The sequence below is a fragment of the Oreochromis aureus genome, linkage group 10 (genome assembly GCF_013358895.1).
Source record: "Oreochromis aureus strain Israel breed Guangdong linkage group 10, ZZ_aureus, whole genome shotgun sequence".
Classification (NCBI taxonomy): domain Eukaryota; kingdom Metazoa; phylum Chordata; class Actinopteri; order Cichliformes; family Cichlidae; genus Oreochromis; species Oreochromis aureus.
The window spans coordinates 11,931,570-11,949,968 of record NC_052951.1 but is presented as its reverse complement, the minus strand read 5'-3'; the positions used below and the strand labels follow the sequence as shown (position 1 = coordinate 11,949,968).

Here is an 18,399-nt window from a genome sequence, read left to right as displayed (position 1 = left end):
TGTCTATTTGTCCAAACGGACCATCTCACTACTCAAAATAAATGTGATACGAATGACCTACTGCTACTTATAATGCTGTACTCAATACTGGATTTAAGGTTTGCTTGGATGTATTTTTCCTCCAAGCAAACCTTTGAGAATGAACACTCACCTGCATCCACACAAACACATACATGGCAATGCACAAAAAGACTGTTGTCTCTTAAGATGATCCTCTGTTCTCTCTCTTTAATCTGTTCATCTCTGTGTTCCTTCACCATTTGCTTTTTCTCTCCCTCTCTGTGTAGCTCAGTGAAGAGGAGTGGATGGAGGGACACAGGGAGGGGAGGATGTGCATAAGTGTGTGTGTGTTTGTGTGTAGGGGGTTCGAACATTCCTTCAGCATCGTGGCGGTGTTGTGGTGATCCAGGGAGTGATACAGGGAGATAATGAAAAGACGGACAAAAGCACTCTCATCTCGATGTGACTGATACCCTCCTCTCTCCTCCGTTCCACCCTGCCTATCTCTCCCTCATCCCTCTCTTTTTCTCTCATTTCCCCTCGGTCTTTCCCTACCTCTAATGGTGTGCTTCTTTTTCTCTCTCAACCTTCTTTCCACCCCCCTCCCTCCTTCCCTCTCTCCTCCCTGCCTGTGCTCATTTACATGGCACTCATGCACAGAGAGGGAGGAGTATTTGTGAATAATAAGAAAGTGAGATTCTAGCCTGATATCAGACTTCACCGTGTGCTGGTGTTTGTGTGCACATGATCTAACCACAATTGAAATGCTTGCACGTATGTGTATAAATAGAAAATGTCGAAATGTGATGTCTCTGTGAGTGTGTGCTTCTGATGCGGCAGTGTGCATGTGTGAGCTTGTTCTCTGGCTCATTTGCATATCTACGTCTCATCACGTTGCCAAGACAACCTCATCTGTTCATCTGGGAGGGCAGGAAATAAAGCGATGGTGCAAACACAGTGAAAGAGAGACATGCGCAACACACACACACACACACACACACACACACACACACACACACACACACACACACACACATAAATACAGACACACACACAAATTCATGCATACAGGTTCATTTAATAACAGCGCTTACAAATGAATTATTTCCATTGGTAGAGATTTAATAAGTTACTTGGTTTTCACGGACCTCAGAGATAAATTGGCCCTATATGAATCACACCCACAGAGGAGGCACTTACTGGCTGTCCAGATCCCGGACTGGAGCAGTAGATGGTGTACTTGCGGATAATGCCATTTGGTTTGAGAGGAGGCAACCAGGACACAACCACACTACTTGAGGAGGAGGGAACCGCCTTGATGCCAGCCGGTGGACCAGGAACTAGGAGAAAAGACATAGCAACATCAGCATGGCGGGCATCCATATGCGTGTGCGTTTGTGTTTGTGCAGGCACATGCTGGGTGTTGGATGGCTATTAAAGTGAGCAGGCTTTTTTTGCGGATTGGAAGTCTTAGCCTGTACTAAGCTGCTCTGGAAGGACTTTGAAGAACACCCTTTTGAGTGGATGGCTGTGACATATGTTCATTCAGACACTGGTCAGCAGTTCTGACTCTGTGACGCCCAGCATTCTCAAAACTCTCAAACAGATTAGACATTAGTGTCTGATCCTCTGCTAGCCACTTCAGCTTGGCACTGGACACTGTTAATACTCTGATTACAAGATAATGGCACAAAAGGGGCTTAAAAAACATGCACACTTTACAAAAACACATCAGGACACTGGATACTGTGAAAGGTGAACAATAATGCTTTTGTTTCATCGGTCTTACAGTACTGGGTCCACACTATCAACCCTATTCAAACCAAACCATAAATATAACTTGTGCCTGACAGTGGGCCTCATCTGGCCTCTACAGAAGGAGGCTACCACAGTGTAAGACCCAGCCCTCTAAATCCATCCCCCATTCTTCTTTTTTTCTTTGTGAGGCCCCCTGATGCCGTCATACTGCCAGTCTCTACCCTCAGACCTCTTTCCCCTACAGAGGACATGAGCGGGCAAGAAAACAACAAAAACTCAGAAAGCAGAGATGCAAGTTTTAAAAGAAGTAAGCAGGGACGAAAAAGTGACAGGGATCATGTAACGATGGCAGCAGGGAGGCGCACAGGAGGCTATCATTATCATAACTGGACCCCCATGTCAAAGCATCAGTAGGAGCTGGGAGAGTCAGGTCCCATCTGGTGCCCAAAATCTGCCCAGGACTCCAGACAGACAGATACACAGACAGACAGTCTGCCAAGACAGTCTGCTGCAGAACTAGCACAACCCAAGTGATGATGAGGAAGAGAACACTACTAAGTGAACAGTCTCATTTACAAAAATACACGATGGAAAACTGAGCCAATCAGAAGAGGACAGCAGTCTAGACACAAATAAACAAACACCTCAGCTGTGGTGTTTCTCTTATAATTTTTTGACTGATTATTTTTTGTCAGCCAAGAACGGGCTGTGCGATCACCATTGTATCTTTCCATCTTCAGCCCCCCAGTCCCCTCCTCCTCCTTTATAAAGAGACATGGATCTGGCTGTAATCCTGCCTCCAATGGTGTAAGCACAAAATTAATTCTCTCTAATCCAAAAGGAGTTAATCCCTATGCCTATGGCAAGAGGGCTGGTGGTAAGGATGCAGGCCCAGGCTGATGGCTGACTCCTGGATGCTATATGCTCTAAGAGATCACCTCTCCCTCCTCCTCCCGAAACACCTCCCTTAGCCCTGAGCTGTGGACTCAAAGCCTCTTAATTCTCATTAGCACAGCTAATGGAGATTCCCAGCATAGCTTGTTATGAGCTTTTGTTATGGGTTTGAGATACAACCAGCTCCCTTTTTTAAATCTACCTCTATCCGTTTCCCCATCTCCTTACATTGCACACTTTTCTGCATGTAAAAAACTAATGAATTGTATACTCACGATCCTCTCGGGTTTGGATATAGAGGACATTGCTGCGGACCCCATCTCCAGCTTGCGTGTAGGCCAGCACCTGAACACTGTAGTTTGTGAACTTCTCGAGCCCTCGCAGCTCCACCTGTTCACGTGTGGTGGTGATGTTTTGCATCTCTCCCCATTCTGAGGGAGAGGAGAAAAACTCTTCTTAGAAGGTATAGGTGGTGATAGGAGGAACAACACACATCAACTCTGTCTCCTAAAAAATATATTTATTTGCAGGTACATTACTTTGGTAATGTGGCCATTACTTTTCTTTTTTTCATGAATATAAGCCACTTTTAATTACCTTCCTATTTCAACATAATGTCTAAAGGAGGAGCAAACAATTTTTTAGGAAACGGAGTTGCACAGACATTGGACCTACAACACACAGACACTCATTGCTATACTGTGACTTTCTGATCATAAGCCTTATTAAAAATCTAAGAAACTATGACAGACTTAACAGAAACCTTTGGGGGTGAAAAATGAAACCAGTGCAGAAGTGCCAAAAACTCAAATGCCTTAAGGCAACTTTCGAATTAAAATGACTAACTTAAGAGCTGGAAAAAAAAACATGTTTGCAATATGCTACATAAAAATGATGTTGTAGCAAGTCATAAAAACTCTACAGAGGCATCTTTTTTTATATAACTCGTTCAATTAAATGTGATTAGGACTTATGCTTTGCATTATTAGGTGCATGACGTTGATCATGTCTGGGGTGTTGGTGCTTCTGGAGCAGTTATCTGGCAAATAATATAGCACACTGTGCAACTAACTGTTAGTTTTCCAAGAGTTTTATTTGTATGTAGTAAATAGTAGGTATTTGTGCCTGTGTGATGCACCCCCGCAGCCTATGGATGCATGGGTGCATCACCCTCTCATCTAAATGTGGTCACTTCTGTCAAATCAAAGGCTAGCCCTTAAGCTAAAGTTGAGCCACATCTCCATCTTGGACATACAGTCTATTTGACAAACAGACAAATTCAAAAACACACAGGACCAGGAAGTGCTTTATGAGAAAGGTGTGGATACACATTAACACATTCTGACTCACAGCACTGACAGAAAGGTAGGTGAGTGGGAGGGCGGGTTGGTGAATCTTAGAATGAGATAGGTGATAATTACTCTGCATTGGCCACTGGGCCTGGCCCCCACAGCACCCACCTCCGTCAGGGAAGAGGGACCAAAACACAACCCGGTAGCCTTTCAGCACACCGTGCAGCGTCAGCCGTGGAGGCTCTGCCCATGTGATCACTGCCTCGTCTGATGTCACAGAGATTGCTCTCACGTTCTGCGGAGGCTCGCTGGGCACTGGGGAACATAGAGAGTGAGTGTTAGTGCTGCACTGTTAAACTATATTTGAGTACTTTAAGTGTTTTAATGGCTTCTACTGAAATCTGGTCCGACGTAGCATGGCAGCTGAAGCACTGATAACTAATAATAACTCAATGCCACAAACCACAGGAAATCTCCGCTGAAATAAATCAGTCAAATAAGCTCAAATTAGTCCTGAATAGCTCCTTGTTCATTCCTAGCTTTTAGAGAAGAGAGGAGAAGTGGAGGGGGGTTGATGGAGAGGAGGAAGAGCACTGAGAGAGCAACATGAATAGTAAAAGAGCTACACCAAAGGGGTCAAAATGCAGATGAGCAGGGTGTGAGCTGAAATGTGGAGGATAAAATCTAAAGGAAGACAATGTTCTTGTTTAAGCTAATTGAAGCTGTAGAGGCAGCTTCTGACTACCTGCTTGGCCAATTTTCATCATCCGAGTGCCCGTCATTACTCTCCTCTCAGACAGGAAGGGTCCAAAAAAGTATAAGAAATAAAAACACGTATAATAGACAGAGGACCAGTGAGGAGGATGACAAGGAAACCCATGGGAAGAAAGGGAAGATAAAGAAGGCAGACCAGGGAAAAGGGAGGTAGAGTGGGCAGACATTTAAAGAGTAATGGGGTTCCTTGTTCCTCTCTCGCTCTCTACCAGCCTAATGAAGGTGCTAATTAAAGTGGAAAGAATAATGGGCGATGTGCTGCAGAGTTATTTCTAACATTTTGTTTGAGCATGCATTTCTACATGCATGTTATGTTCATTCATGTGTGTTTCATCCTGTTATTGCATTTGACTATTATTTTCATGTTTTCCTTTTGGATCTTTACATTTCTTTCTTACAGTCCTTCCTCTTTTCCTCCCATACTCTCCTAAATTGTATCTCACAGTCTTCTCCTCGTTTTCTTCAGCTTGCTGTCCACTTACCATCTTCCAGAGTGGTAGCATTGATCTCAGTACTGGATGGGCCAGTCCCGGCTCTGTTGAAGGCCTGGACCACCACCCCATACTGGGCAAACTTCTTTAGGTTGTCTAAGGTGTACACTTCACTGTCCCCCGTAGCTTTCATCTCCACAATGCTATACTGGCCATTGCTACCTGGACCGTTCTCTCTGTAGCCAATCTGGTAGCCGCGGATCACGCCGTTTTGCAGCTCCTTTTTTGGAGCCTGAAAGTTTTAGAGAAAAAAAAGTTTTACTATGAAATTTGACAGCAATATGTTAAAAAAAAGAAATTAAACGAGATGAATTCTGAATTTTAGTTCTTTTTGCATTTCTGTAACCAACAACTTCACAGGTGTCTCTTAACATTTTGGATTTGTTCGTGAGATCACTGAAACCTTGTTATTTTAAATCATGGCGCATATTTTTATATCCCATCATTGTTTGCTTTCTAGTTATTTACACTGATACTAGACTTAACACTTAAATGAAGTCGTAAGCAACAGTGATTTTACCCTCCATGTGACTCGTATGCTCTGAGATGTCATCGGTTGCAGGATCACATCCATCGGAGGCCCGTCAGGTGCTGTTGATGGAAGATATCAGATAGCCTTACTGCTAATGGTGATGGCTCTACTCCATACAGAGAAAGCAAAAACAAATAGATAGGCAAACAAACGTAATGTTTAGAGGAAAACAATCACTTACGTGCTTCTTCGGTACTGATTGTGAGCTCTTTGCTGGGAAGACTGCGGCCAATCTTGTTGTAGGAGTACATGCGGATACTATAAACGCATGCCGGGTGCAGCTCTACAATGTTGGCCTGATTGTTGGTGGGTGAGATATTCCTAGTTGTGTACATGTGATCCCATGTGTCTGTTGAATATGAGCAAAGGTTTATTTTTTCAGTTTTTAATTATTGAAATAACTTTTACATTAGGGATTAGGCTAATTGTTTTTAATAACCCACCTGACTTGTTTTTGTACTCAATGTCATAGCTAGTGATGATGCTGTTGCCATCAAACCTTTGGATCCAGCGCAAGTTCATGCTTCTGTCCTTCACCTCCCGTACTTCAAGCTCGGGAGGATCGGGTGGCTCTGTGTGAGGGTGGAAAAAAAAAGAATTTTCCTTTGTTTTTACCACCATCAATATCTCGTTAAATAACCTTTCCTCGTTAGGTTGTTTACATACTTTTTGTTCCTTAATTCTGTATTTAAATAAAAGAAGTAGGGATTTGCGGTTTTTTGTAGAAATACCTTGTACAGTGAGTTGGATGAGCCCTCTGCCCTCTCCATAGGAGTTGATGGCATGGCAGGAGAAGAAGACAGAATCTCCTCGCTCGGCTGGGTTAAGCTGCGAGCATCAGCACAAACAGGAAAAGATGACGTGTGAAATTTAGGAATATAATATCCTAAAAATATTCCCATAATAACTTCCTTTAATAGGACTTTTTTAGAAAATATTTCTAGAACACTTTTGCAAAAAAATCCCAAAATAAATATAAAATCTGAAAACATGCACCTCTAAAGGTTACTAAACCATGCAACAGCCTATAGTAGAAGTTGTTTTTTTTTAGCATAGTTCGGTGTAATGGCATTAAGCTACACTAAAGGCCCGAAGAGTATAAGTATATAGTATCTGACCTTTAGGGTGGAGATGACTTCATCCCCCTTTTTGTTGATGCTGATGGAGTAACGGGGATTTCTCTCTGCGTCAATGACTGTGTCCCCTCTCTCCCAGCGGATAATAATGGGCTGCTCGCCCCGTGCTGTGCAGTTCAGCTCCTTGATCTGGCCCTTCCTCGCCATGGTAGTGTTTGGGTGGCTGGTGATCATGGCAGGGACTGAGCAAATTCACAGACAAGTGTCAGCATGACGAATCGTTTTGTATGGAATAATGACATGAGGGAAAACGGGCGTGTAGTATTGGAAACTGAGCAAGGATATATTACACATGTACAGACATCTCTATTTTTCCATTTTATTCCCCATTTTCATTTCATGCTTCAAGCCCCACTGGCCTCTAACACCACCTCCTCCCTGTTTTTATTCTTTTCAGTCTCTACTTTCGCTTCTCTTCCTCCTCTGTTACTTAGACATAGATTATTGATTGAAGAGGTTCCTGTGGTTTTGCTTTCATCACTAATTCATCAACCCTTTTCCCCACCAAACATTCTGTAGCACACAGGCTGACAGCCAGAGAACATCAGTCAATAGGAAAGGCACCCCCAGTGAAGGATGTGCAGGACACAGACTAGGTTTGGCTATGTTAAGTATAGGCCGCACTAGCCTGGGGCAAAAGTGCATCTTAGAAGAGCTGATCCCTGTCCAAAAAGCTGAGACTTATCTCAGCGCAATCCAGGAGATGTGGGTTTGAAAAGAAGTGGGTTCATGCCAAAAAGCAGAGGATTGACACTTACTCTTGACAGTAAGGATCATGCTTTTACTGATGTCTGAGCCCACTCCGTTGGAGGCCTGACAGAGGTAGTACCCCCGGTCGTCTTCAAGAACATGTCGGATCAGCAGAGAACCGTTTGACATGATCTGGATACGGCCAGTTAGTGGGACAGGATGGTACTGCTGAGGGTTTCCTACGCCTGCAGGACACAACACAAAGCATGTATGGAAGTATGACACTTTTCCTTGTTCGTGTGTAGCTTTTACTGCAATGCCATGAGGATAATGTGCAGATTTTACCTTTGGCATGTTTCCACATGACTTTTGGAGGTGGGTAACCCTCCACGGAGCAGTTAAGTACTCCAGCTTTTCCATAGATGCAGTCTTGATTGTTAGGCTGCACCACAAAACGCGGCGGCACTGAGAAACAGAAATCCTGATTTTATATAAATGGAAAAACTCAGCGAAAGTTACAAAAAGTGAGTGATCACAAAACAGTTCCACGGTTACTTTACACATTACACGTCACCCCTCACCAGTAACAATCAACTGTCTTTCCCAGCTGACAGTTGCAGCAGCATTGCTGGCGATGCAGGTGTAGTTTCCATTGTGCTTCAGTGTCACATTGGAGATTTGCAGGGAGCTCATGAACTCTTTGGTCTCTATTGCAACACCAGAGGCAGAGCCTGGCACGATGAGCTGGCCGTCTTTGTGCCAGGTGATGCGTATGGGCATGTCCCCAGATGACACCACACAGGCGATGTACATGAGCTTCCCCACTGAGGTAGAGGGGATATCGAAGGGCTGGATGAGCGGTGGCACTAGAGGAGAGAGAAAGAAAATCAGTGGAATAAAGGCAGTGATAGATGTTGAAGAGCGGCAATGTGGCCATCTGGAGCAATGCTAAGAGTCTGAGAGAGAGAGGGAGAAGGTCATTGGCCAGTGGGCCCCTCTTCAGCACCCCCCCACCACCCCACATCTCCTGCAGCCCATAATAGCTGCTCTGGTTACAGTCCAATTGGCAGGGGGAAGTCATTCCGTTGCCATGGTAATGGAGGTTGAGGTGGGGGTACTACAGCTGAGACATCTGGGGGATTTAATCTAGGCTTCATTATTATTCATCTAATTAAATCAGAGACACACTCACACACAGGCACATGCACACACCCTCAAACACCTCTGCAGCTGCCCTGCTTACTGCCATCGTTATCCCGCTCACAGACTAAATGAAATACGCACGACAAACATAAATCTACCCCCAAAACACCATCCATCTGCATTCAACAGCATTACTATGAAGTTGCACTTGACAGCTTTGTACACTGGTGTCCCCCAAGTAGCAGTGACTAGCTGCTTTTCATCAAGAAATTGTACTTGCATCACTTTTTTTCATCTTTTTTTAAGCTAAAGGAAGCAGTTTGAAAACCAAAGTATTAGTATTGGTGATTGACTTCTTAAGATTTTTTTTCACTACTGTTTTAAGTGACTTTGAATTTTGGGTATGCATGGAGCTTTACCTCTGGTTGAAATAGATTTGGGAAAAGCGTGAAGATGCAACATCTCCCTGTCAACTGATGTGTCACTTTATCTCTACTGCACCCTAATTCTATAAATTAGGTTCATAAAATAGGTATAAATTTACCAAAAACACTGCCCAGTGCATCCGTACTCCTCTTCAGCTTTACCTTTGACAGTGACGTGGACAGTCTGGTTGATTGACACCTGGGGCTGGATCAAAACGCTACACAAGTAGGTCCCCTCGTCTGCGCCCTTCTGCACGTCTGTGAGCCTCAGTGTGCCGTTCTCAAACACCACTTGACGATGATTATCAGGCAGCTGCATGCCGTCCTTCAGCCACTTAATGGAGTAATACGGGTACCCAATCACACGACACGTTATATAGGTATTTCTGCCCGCCACTGCGGTGATGTCTCGCATGGGTCTAATTCGAGGTGGACCTGGAGACACGGGGAAGAGAGGGAGGGGATGGAGGGAGGAGACAGAGAGAGACACAGAGGTTGGAGAAAGGGGGAGATGAGGTGAGGGAGGTCATGGCAGAATATAGAGGGCAGCCACGGAGACAGGAAGGGAAGAGATAAAGGTTGAGGGATAGAGTGATTGGGGCCAGTTGACAGGTGGAAAGGGAGGTTAGTTGTGCCCCCTTTACTAAAATCTGATAGAGGATATTTGTTGATTTTAGCCTAATCAGATATTCACTCAGTGTATTGTGTGTATCTTGATAGGTAGATAGACAGACAGACAGACAGATAGATAGATAGATAGATAGATAGATAGATAGATAGATAGATAGATAGATAGATAGATAGATAGATAGATAGATAGATAGATAGATAGATAGATAGATAGATAGATAGATAGATAGATAGATGTGTGCAACGCCTCTCACTAGCTCCTGTATGTTTGTATAGATTCAGGTGTAGAGTGCATTTATATTGAAAAGCAGACAGGCACCTCTTACGTTTATGCGCGCTTGGTACTCGGCGCTACCGGCCGAGTTGCGTGCGACGCAACGATACACTCCTCCATCTGGAATAAGTGGACTGCTGACGTTGACGTGCGATACAGTCAGGCCATCTGACAGGGTGTACTGGCTGGTCTTGTAGGTTGAATCTCTAACCACAGGTTCATCGTCCAGTGTCCACGTGATAGAAGGGGGTGGGGCTCCTTTGGCCGCACACATAAGGGAGAAAGGCTCGCCGGGGTTTACCACCCGCTCGCTGAAGGAAGACACAATACGAGGAGTACCATCTGAGAGGACAGAGGGAGAGGAGGAAACAGGAGGACATAAATAGAAAGCAAAGCCCACAGCAAACATATTAGCTTTGAACACAAAGACTATGGCGCCTAATATCTGCACTTGTTTAAGTCACTGTCCACATACCCTCTAGCAGAATAATGGAGAAGTCCTGAGCAGTGTGGCCCTTTCGGGAAGCAAAGCACTGGTAGGCCCCAGAGTGAAGCTTCTGTGCTGCAGTGATCTGCAGGGTGTCATTGTGTTGTCCTTGGATGGAGATGTGCTCGTCTGGGACAATTGGCTCTGTGTTCCTGTACCAGGTGATGGTGTATTCTGGAGAGCCTTCCACAGTGCAGGTGAAGAACAGTGTGCTGCTGATGCCCGTCTTCAGATTCTTAGGGGACAAGGTCACTCGTAGTGGATCTGAGAGAAGACCACAGGAGTTCATAAAACAAAAATGTGGATCACTTTAATAGTATATCTGCTATAATAATCAAAAGGCATCAATGCGATTTGTAGCCTGTTAATTTATCTTTTTATTTACTGATTATATTATCTTATTTCAAAAGGTGTTTTTTGTGTCTTTTGCCTTTCCTGCATCACTCTGAAATCATTAAACTGGATTCAAAACATGACACATGGATTCATGCTTACAGTAGGCGTTTTCATTCACAGAGATGGGGAGAAAGAGAGCGAGTACAATCAGCAGTGGTGACTCAATCAGTTGGACGCACTCATTAAAAAAGCAGCTGGAGATATCGCTTCACATCTCTGTCCACTTGTGTGTGTGAGTGTGTCTGTGTGTCAGCGAGAACGCGTGTCTACATGTGTGTATGTGTGTGTGTACGCAAATGTCAGTGAGCAATAAGGCAGCTGGTGGTGTATGCTGGGGGGCATCACTGTGCCTCCCAACCCCCCCTACTCACCCTGTCAGAGTCACAGACTGTGCTGCCATGATGTGCCCACTGGCAAAGCCTACTGCCTCTCTATTCTCTCGCTCTATCTCGCCTCACTCCCTTTGTTTCTTTGTATACTTTACACACTTTAGCTCAGCCTTTCTTATTATCTCGTTATTACATTGTAGATAATGTCATTCCAGCACTGTCTGGGTGTCTGACCGCCCCCCGCATGACCCCTTGTCTTTATCTCTGTCTTCCTCACTCTTCTTCTTTTCTGATGGTAAATGGTGCTGGCAGCTGTGATATGGAATCAGCCTGAGCGAATTACCGCCCTGTCTCTCTTTTTGAGGTCTGATATGATGGGGCATCCTACAGCTCACACATATGTTTGTAACAGACACACTTTAGCTTGGACTTACATGTGCGCCCCAAACCAAACACTTAAAGGTGGTTGCAACTGTGTCTGTCTGCAAGGTTGATTCACTGACAAGACAACGAGCCAGTCTGCCAGATATTTTGCAAATGTGTGTGAGCGTGTGTGCGTATCTGTGTGTAATGAGCCTCACACACCTATCACGTGAAGCTGTCCAGACACCTCCTTTGAGCCAAAACTGTTGGTGACCTCGCATGCATAGCTGCCGCTGTCTTCTTGCCTCAGGTCACTGATGGTCAGCCCTGTCAATCGCCGCGTCCAGCGGGCATCTGAGGGTAGTGGGCGACCATCTTTCAGCCAGCGCACAGTAGGGCTTGGGTATCCTCCCGCTATGCAGGGGAGCTCAATGCTATGGCCTGCGTAGACCTCCCCTGCTTGGAAACTGTCCAGGATGGTGGGTGCAGACTCGTTGGGGTCTGGAATGCAGACATGTTGTTACATTTTTGTCAAGACAAAGAGAAAAAGGTAAGTTCACACACCAGTTACTCACCCATTACAGAGAGCCTGGCTCCATTGCTTTGCCGTGTCTCGCCACTGTATTTATGCTTGGTGATGCACCGGTATGTAGAGAGAGCATCCTCTTTTTGAACATCGGAGATGTAAAGAGCCCCAAAGGAGGTCAGCGAGAACCTGTTACCTGAGGAAGACACATTAAGAAAAGATCAACATTAATCTTCTGAAAGGAGAAGTGACAACAGACAAAACATCACTCTGAAGACCTCGTGTGTAAAAAACTTTTCACTCCCTCCTGTTCCCACACTTTTGTGATGATCACTCTCGTTCAAATACATAGTGCATACTGCAAAACCATATTGTTCTTAGAACAAACAGCTGCCTGAACAGTTGGCACTACCTGCCTAATAATGCTGCTTCCCAAAGCCTGGCACTCTTTCAAGACCTGGAGGACACCCAGCGGTCACTTACACCACCCACAGACAGAGGAGAGACAGATTTACTGTCTCCCTCCACACACAGCTTATAACTCTTGCACATCACACTAACTACCATCACAAAACTCTTTAAATGTTCTTCCTTTTGTGCATGATAAGAAAACAGGAAGGCCAAAGATCAAGTGTGCCTCTGTGTCTTCTCTTTCTTAGCATTTGTTTTATGCTACTCAAAGAACTGTTATGTCAGCATTACAAAGTCTTCAAGCTGTGTCTGCTGAAGGCAGATATCAGTTTGCAATGACTCCCTTTACCAAGATATTCTTGCGTACATTGTTTCTTTGCATAAAGGTAAGCTATCTTACATTTCCTGATAAAGTCCACAAACCTCACATTAACAAAGCTGTGTCCTCACAGCACAAATAATCTCATAGCTTACCTTAAGTGTGACAGTCATTACAATAAGATTTCTTTAGGTTTGTAAGCATTAATTATCAATTGTGCCTTTTAGCATCCAACCACGGTGCAACAGCTGGATTGGCTGCTTTCACATTCACCAGCATCAATATTTAAACTACAGAGTGTGTGTTTATCAGGGTCTTTCAGAGGGTTGAGCAGGTATACGGAAGGTAGCAGTTATGCACTGTGAATGTGTTTGCATCGAATATACTGTATGACCCGGGAGGAGGCACAGGCTGCAATTTCACAGCAGCCTTTGTTTGCCCCCTTAGAATGAAGCCTTACAGGATAATGAGCACTTTAAGACTGCTACTCCCACAACACCGACGACTAGCCTGTCACAACACTCTGACATAGGCAGGGAGAGAGAAACAGAGAGAGAGAGAGAGAGTCAGCAGGATCTGTCAAAGCCATTCTTTCTGTCCCTGTCTGCAGCAGTGAACTGAATTCATCCCATCTGCAGCCTCTTAAACAACACTTATTACACAATACACATCACATTAGTCCTCTCACTATCCAGCCATCACAACTGAGTGGTTTGTTCATAGAATCAGTCTATCGTTGGTTGACTCACTTCATGTCTTTGTGTGAACCCTCATCAGTCATCAGTCTCACCCTTTTCCTCTTGCTCGCTCGCTTTCTCACTGGTTTTTTTTTGTTGCTCTGAGTTTCTAAGCAGAGTGGCAGACAGAGTAAAATATTAATTACTAAATCCGAAATCACTGTGCTCCCTCAGCTTTTATTCATGCTGACTTGACTAGACAATGAGAAACGCAACTGTACATCTTTCTCTCTCTCTCACACACACACACACACACACACACACACACACACACACACACACACACACACACACACACACACACACACACACACACACACACACACACACACACAGCTTCAGGAGAACATGCAGAAATGCTTGCATACTGCACAGGCATTCTGAATACAAAAACAGTACAGTAGTTTCTGTTGCAGATTTCTTTTTCGTTGTGCCTCCTTCATATGATGTACTCAAGATGTTACACAGACCCTTACAGAGCTTGAAGATAATGGATTGGATTTGTCAGACTCGAAGCTATATTTTGTCTTAAGTTTCAACTCATCCACGTATACTAAGCATAAAGGAAGTCAGAGCCATGCACATGTATGTACTTAATCTGGAATAAAGATGCAAAAACACAAGTGCAGCAGATAAAACTTATATTGGAAAACTGTTAACTCTTGAAATAAACCACAAAGTAAAGATTCTAAAGTCTGATTTAGACTTCTCTGGGAAATCTACGTCCTAACCTCCGACATCACCACAAACCCCTTTTTTTATGCATTCCCTTCAAGTCTTTTCAGGTTGCGTTGACCCAACGTGTATGTACACTTCTCTGGAAGTGCATCTCAGGTTATGTGAAAGGTTATGGCATAGCGTTTAGAAGGAGCTTCTGGTTTTGTTGTAAGTTACTGTGTAGATTTCCTGTTGAAGCATAATTCAGGCATAACCCAGCACTTACACAGCTCGAGATTTGCATTTTGAAAGGTTTTATTACCTTAGCATTAGATTTTAAAACACTGATCAACAAAAAAGGCACTGTGACTGGTTAGTAAGGATACAAAGCAATATATAAATGCCAACCTGTTTAACATCTAACCAAAATGGCCGTAAAATAAAAAAAAAAGAAACAGAGTGAGGCACTTACAGATCCTCAGAAATGCTCTGAAAGAACCATTTAAAAGGTTAAAGAATTTTGTATCGTGTATAAATGATTCTTTAAAGAGTCCTTTCACCCGAGAAGAAGCGCTTTGAAAGAAGCTGCATGGCCTAGAGGACTGTGACATTGTTAGATCCTGTATGAGTTTGGTCACTCTCAATGAGATACATTCACAGGCAAAAACAGGGTGATGCCCAGATGCAGATGAGGTCCAGAGGGGAACTATTTTTATCTCTATCTGCAGCTACAAGTACAGGAAAGGGATTTTTATTTCTGACAGAAAAAAACTGTATATAGTGTGGATAATTTCATGGTTTAATCAGGAGTGTACATTTTTTAGTTTTGATGAAATTTTTAAAATAACTAAATTGGATTTGCTCTTTTCCCCTTTTACTGAAGGCCTTTTTTATGTAAATGTTGGCACATAGAGATAAGGTTAAGGTTAAGTCTGCTATTCTAAGTCTATAAGAGAGCCCATGAGCAAGGCACTGCAAAAGCCAACTGCTTTACCCAATCACTTAATGGTGTTTCACCAGGCAACTACTCTGTAGCTGTGTATACTCCAGCTGTATGCTCTGCAATGTTAAACGGGGCATTAGTAAAGTTAAAGTTCCTACCAAGCCTGTGATAAAGGTGTGCTTTCACTTTATTTTTTAAACCAACAAAATGCCGGCAGCCTCACAGTCACACAGACCAGAGCTGCTGCTCTGACAAATTCCAAAGAGAAGGAAGGAAAAGGGAATTAATAGAAGTGTAAATGTGTGAGAGAATAGGAAAAAATAAAAGCAAGAAATAGTCTATAAATAGGATGTATACTGTAGCTCATGCGAGTCCAGCAGTGTGTATGTGTGCGCACCATGTGTGCGAGTTAGTAGCAGCCTCATTTTCTCACATGCAAATGAAGGCGTCGGCGCAAAGATAACGAGGCCCATATTTCCACCTCCTCAGTGGGGCCATTATTTATTGATGTTCTGCATCTTTCCCCCTCCCTCCCACTCTCACGCTTTCTTCATCCTCTCCCTGTTGCTAGGGTCTTCTCACTGGCATCCTGTTACGATTTCGGTGTACTTTCAGCAATTATTAAAGCACAGCGTGTTTACAATCATCAAGGACCAAATGCTGATACCCTAGGTGTTGTGTGGATGCAAAAATCGCAACGGCAAACTGGCTGTTGAAGTCGCTTAAATCAATAAAGAAAAGTAGGATCAGTTTGAAGTGGCTAAATATAGCTTTTCACATGCAAGTAGCTTTGTATCCAATCACAAATATTTTACAAAAACATACAACACAATGCACCGTGTTATAGCTGTCCTATTTCCTAAGCCTCAGTTGGAAGTTTGCTGGTTTCAGAGATCATTTAATCCAGTTCTGCACCTCAAAATCTTTGTTTAGAGGTGTAAATTTCCACAATATCCTATATTAGACCAGTCAGTCTACTTACAGGTACCTAGGCAAGAATTTTCCTATGACACTAACCTGCTCAGATTTTCCAGTGTACATGACAAGAAGACAAAAAACAAAAAACAAAACACTGACAGGTCTGAGTAAAACACCTTTGCTCCCATGGGACTTCCAATATGGACCCCATATCTAATGAGTTTGGAAAAGGCTAATGAACTATCGAACTCAGATTCCTGTTTTCTTCCTGGTGGATCACTACAATCTGACCCCTGGATTCTTCATCTTACTCAACCCTGCTGATGGTCAAAGGCAGTGAATGCTTGTTTGGGACAAAACTGGGACTGCCGTTTCTCTGTGCATTTCACGTGTCACAACACTGATATTTAATATCTACCTGAGGCTTTTGAAGTAAATGGATTCATTGTAACAAATTGATGTAAAAACGCAGGAAATTTTGTGACTGAATGTATCATTTTTTTAAAATACTGTACAATACTTTTTAAAATCAGAAACATTAAACTATTAAACATTTGAATAATTTAATAATTGACCACAAAGTTTTGACAGTTTGTTATTCCGAAAGACTATCAGGAAATAAATAAGGACAAAAACTACACGTGAGACTTGAGCTCTGGTACTTTTACATCTCAAAAAAGTGAGTAGACCTAAGATGTAAAAATACATAAAAAAATAAACAAAAAAGAATCATCATCAGTCAAAGTTATTTTTTGAATAGTGAATTAAAGCTGAACTGAAAAAAACCTAGTAAATCCACTCTGGATGCTACCTGAAACTAATCTGACTTTAAAAATAATTAGAATATATAAAACTATAAATAATAAACCTGACAGTGGGTTTATTTTGTAGCATAAACGATACACTTTATTGAGCAGAATAAAGTGTAAAGTACAGAAAACCCAGAATGTAAAATGTCCCCATATGAAAACGTGGGGTCTCAGGACGTACAGGGGTGAGGACATGCAGTTATATGTCAATGTAAGAAACTGTAGGTGTAGAATACAGTAGGGACACTGTAAAATAACAGTTTACTGCTAGTTAATATTCCTGTCAGCATCTATTAAGTATATGTATAGTACAGTATACCACATTTTGCAGTGTATCTTTCACAGCTAAAACATAATTCTTCACAATGGCTTGGAAGTTTTAACTTATGTCATTAAAATCCAGGTTTTGTAAAGTATTTAATTACTGTTGAAAGAAATTCATCTTGATAATATTTTGATTGGAGATGATAACAGAAGGGTTTGAGCTCCAGACCCACAAAAATGCACCTGCACCTGAGTGTCAAAGCTTTATTAGTCTCTTCTGATTTAAAATGATTTTGTATCCTTTAAACACCAAAATGATTTCGAGCTGCTAAAAAAACAGCATTCTGAGTCTCACCTTAGAAAAACTGCATTCTGTATGTCTGCATTATACCTGTGCTCTTAACGGCAAGTTGCAGAGAAGATTTTGAAAGAAGGTGAGAAGACAGAGGAGGGGAGGAGGAGCAGATCAAAGACTTGTGACTGTCACAGAAAGAAGACAAAAGAAAAAAAAACACAACATATTCCGGAGATATTCTCTGCAGTGCTGGAATATGCTTGGTGCTCACAAATCCAGGCACACAAGGCCTGGATTTGTGTGTGTGTGCAAACACACACACACACACACACACACACACAGGCACGTGCACACACAAAGAAACACCTACCGGGCTTAAAATAGGACAAAAACTATTACCCTGCTGGCACAAAAAATAATAAACTACGTGTTAAAATTAGCACAGTGGATCCTGTGAATGGCAGTAGACCAGTTTTGCACTAGAGGAATGTTTTAAAGTAGAAGAGGGCCATCGATGAGTCATTGACTTGATTTTGATAACGAGAAAGAGAGGATAAGAAAAGGGGTAGAAGTAAAGGGCATGATGCTGGGTAAAGTAAGAAGGAGATAACAGCCCACGTCTGTATTCTCCACTCCTTTATGCAAAAAAGGGGGTGTTACATCTGTATTCAAAGCGGGAGCCCTCTCAACCCTCCCTCTGCTCTCTCCCTTTTCTATGCTGTGTACATTAAAAGCCCAAGTAGAAGCAGGTGTCAACCAATTAAATATATACACTGTCCTGGCTTTTATTCTGCTGCACACTTACTTAACATCTATGAATGGCACCCTCTTAACTGCTTTTAATTCATATTCAAAGCAGGTTTTATTGGCACAACTGAGGTGTAAAAACGAATTGTGCAATAGGAG

The 18,399-nt window shown here is 42.9% G+C and overlaps 1 protein-coding gene across 5 annotated transcripts in view; it reads right to left on the bottom strand.

The window, feature by feature from the left end:
• LOC116330296 (Down syndrome cell adhesion molecule-like protein 1 homolog) overlaps positions 1–18,399 on the bottom strand; it is a 49,129-nt gene that overhangs the window by 8,730 nt on the left and 22,000 nt on the right. For 2 of the 5 annotated variants that reach the window (XM_039617927.1, XM_039617928.1), the window contains exons 4-20: positions 12,190–12,336; positions 11,837–12,115; positions 10,515–10,790; positions 10,085–10,381; positions 9,298–9,570; positions 8,149–8,433; positions 7,913–8,032; positions 7,636–7,812; positions 6,860–7,059; positions 6,473–6,569; positions 6,185–6,313; positions 5,923–6,090; positions 5,730–5,800; positions 5,201–5,441; positions 4,074–4,259; positions 2,928–3,083; positions 1,201–1,340 (exon numbers count right to left, since the gene is read on the bottom strand). In XM_039617927.1, the coding sequence (XP_039473861.1) occupies positions 1,201–1,340; positions 2,928–3,083; positions 4,074–4,259; positions 5,201–5,441; positions 5,730–5,800; positions 5,923–6,090; positions 6,185–6,313; positions 6,473–6,569; positions 6,860–7,059; positions 7,636–7,812; positions 7,913–8,032; positions 8,149–8,433; positions 9,298–9,570; positions 10,085–10,381; positions 10,515–10,790; positions 11,837–12,115; positions 12,190–12,336 (3,242 nt within the window). Of the gene's footprint in view, positions 1–1,200; positions 1,341–2,927; positions 3,084–4,073; positions 4,260–5,200; positions 5,442–5,729; positions 5,801–5,922; positions 6,091–6,184; positions 6,314–6,472; positions 6,570–6,859; positions 7,060–7,635; positions 7,813–7,912; positions 8,033–8,148; positions 8,434–9,297; positions 9,571–10,084; positions 10,382–10,514; positions 10,791–11,836; positions 12,116–12,189; positions 12,337–13,619; positions 13,669–18,399 lie in introns of those variants that run through there. The other 3 variants (XM_039617929.1, XM_031752563.2, XM_039617930.1) reach the window with 3 other exon arrangements.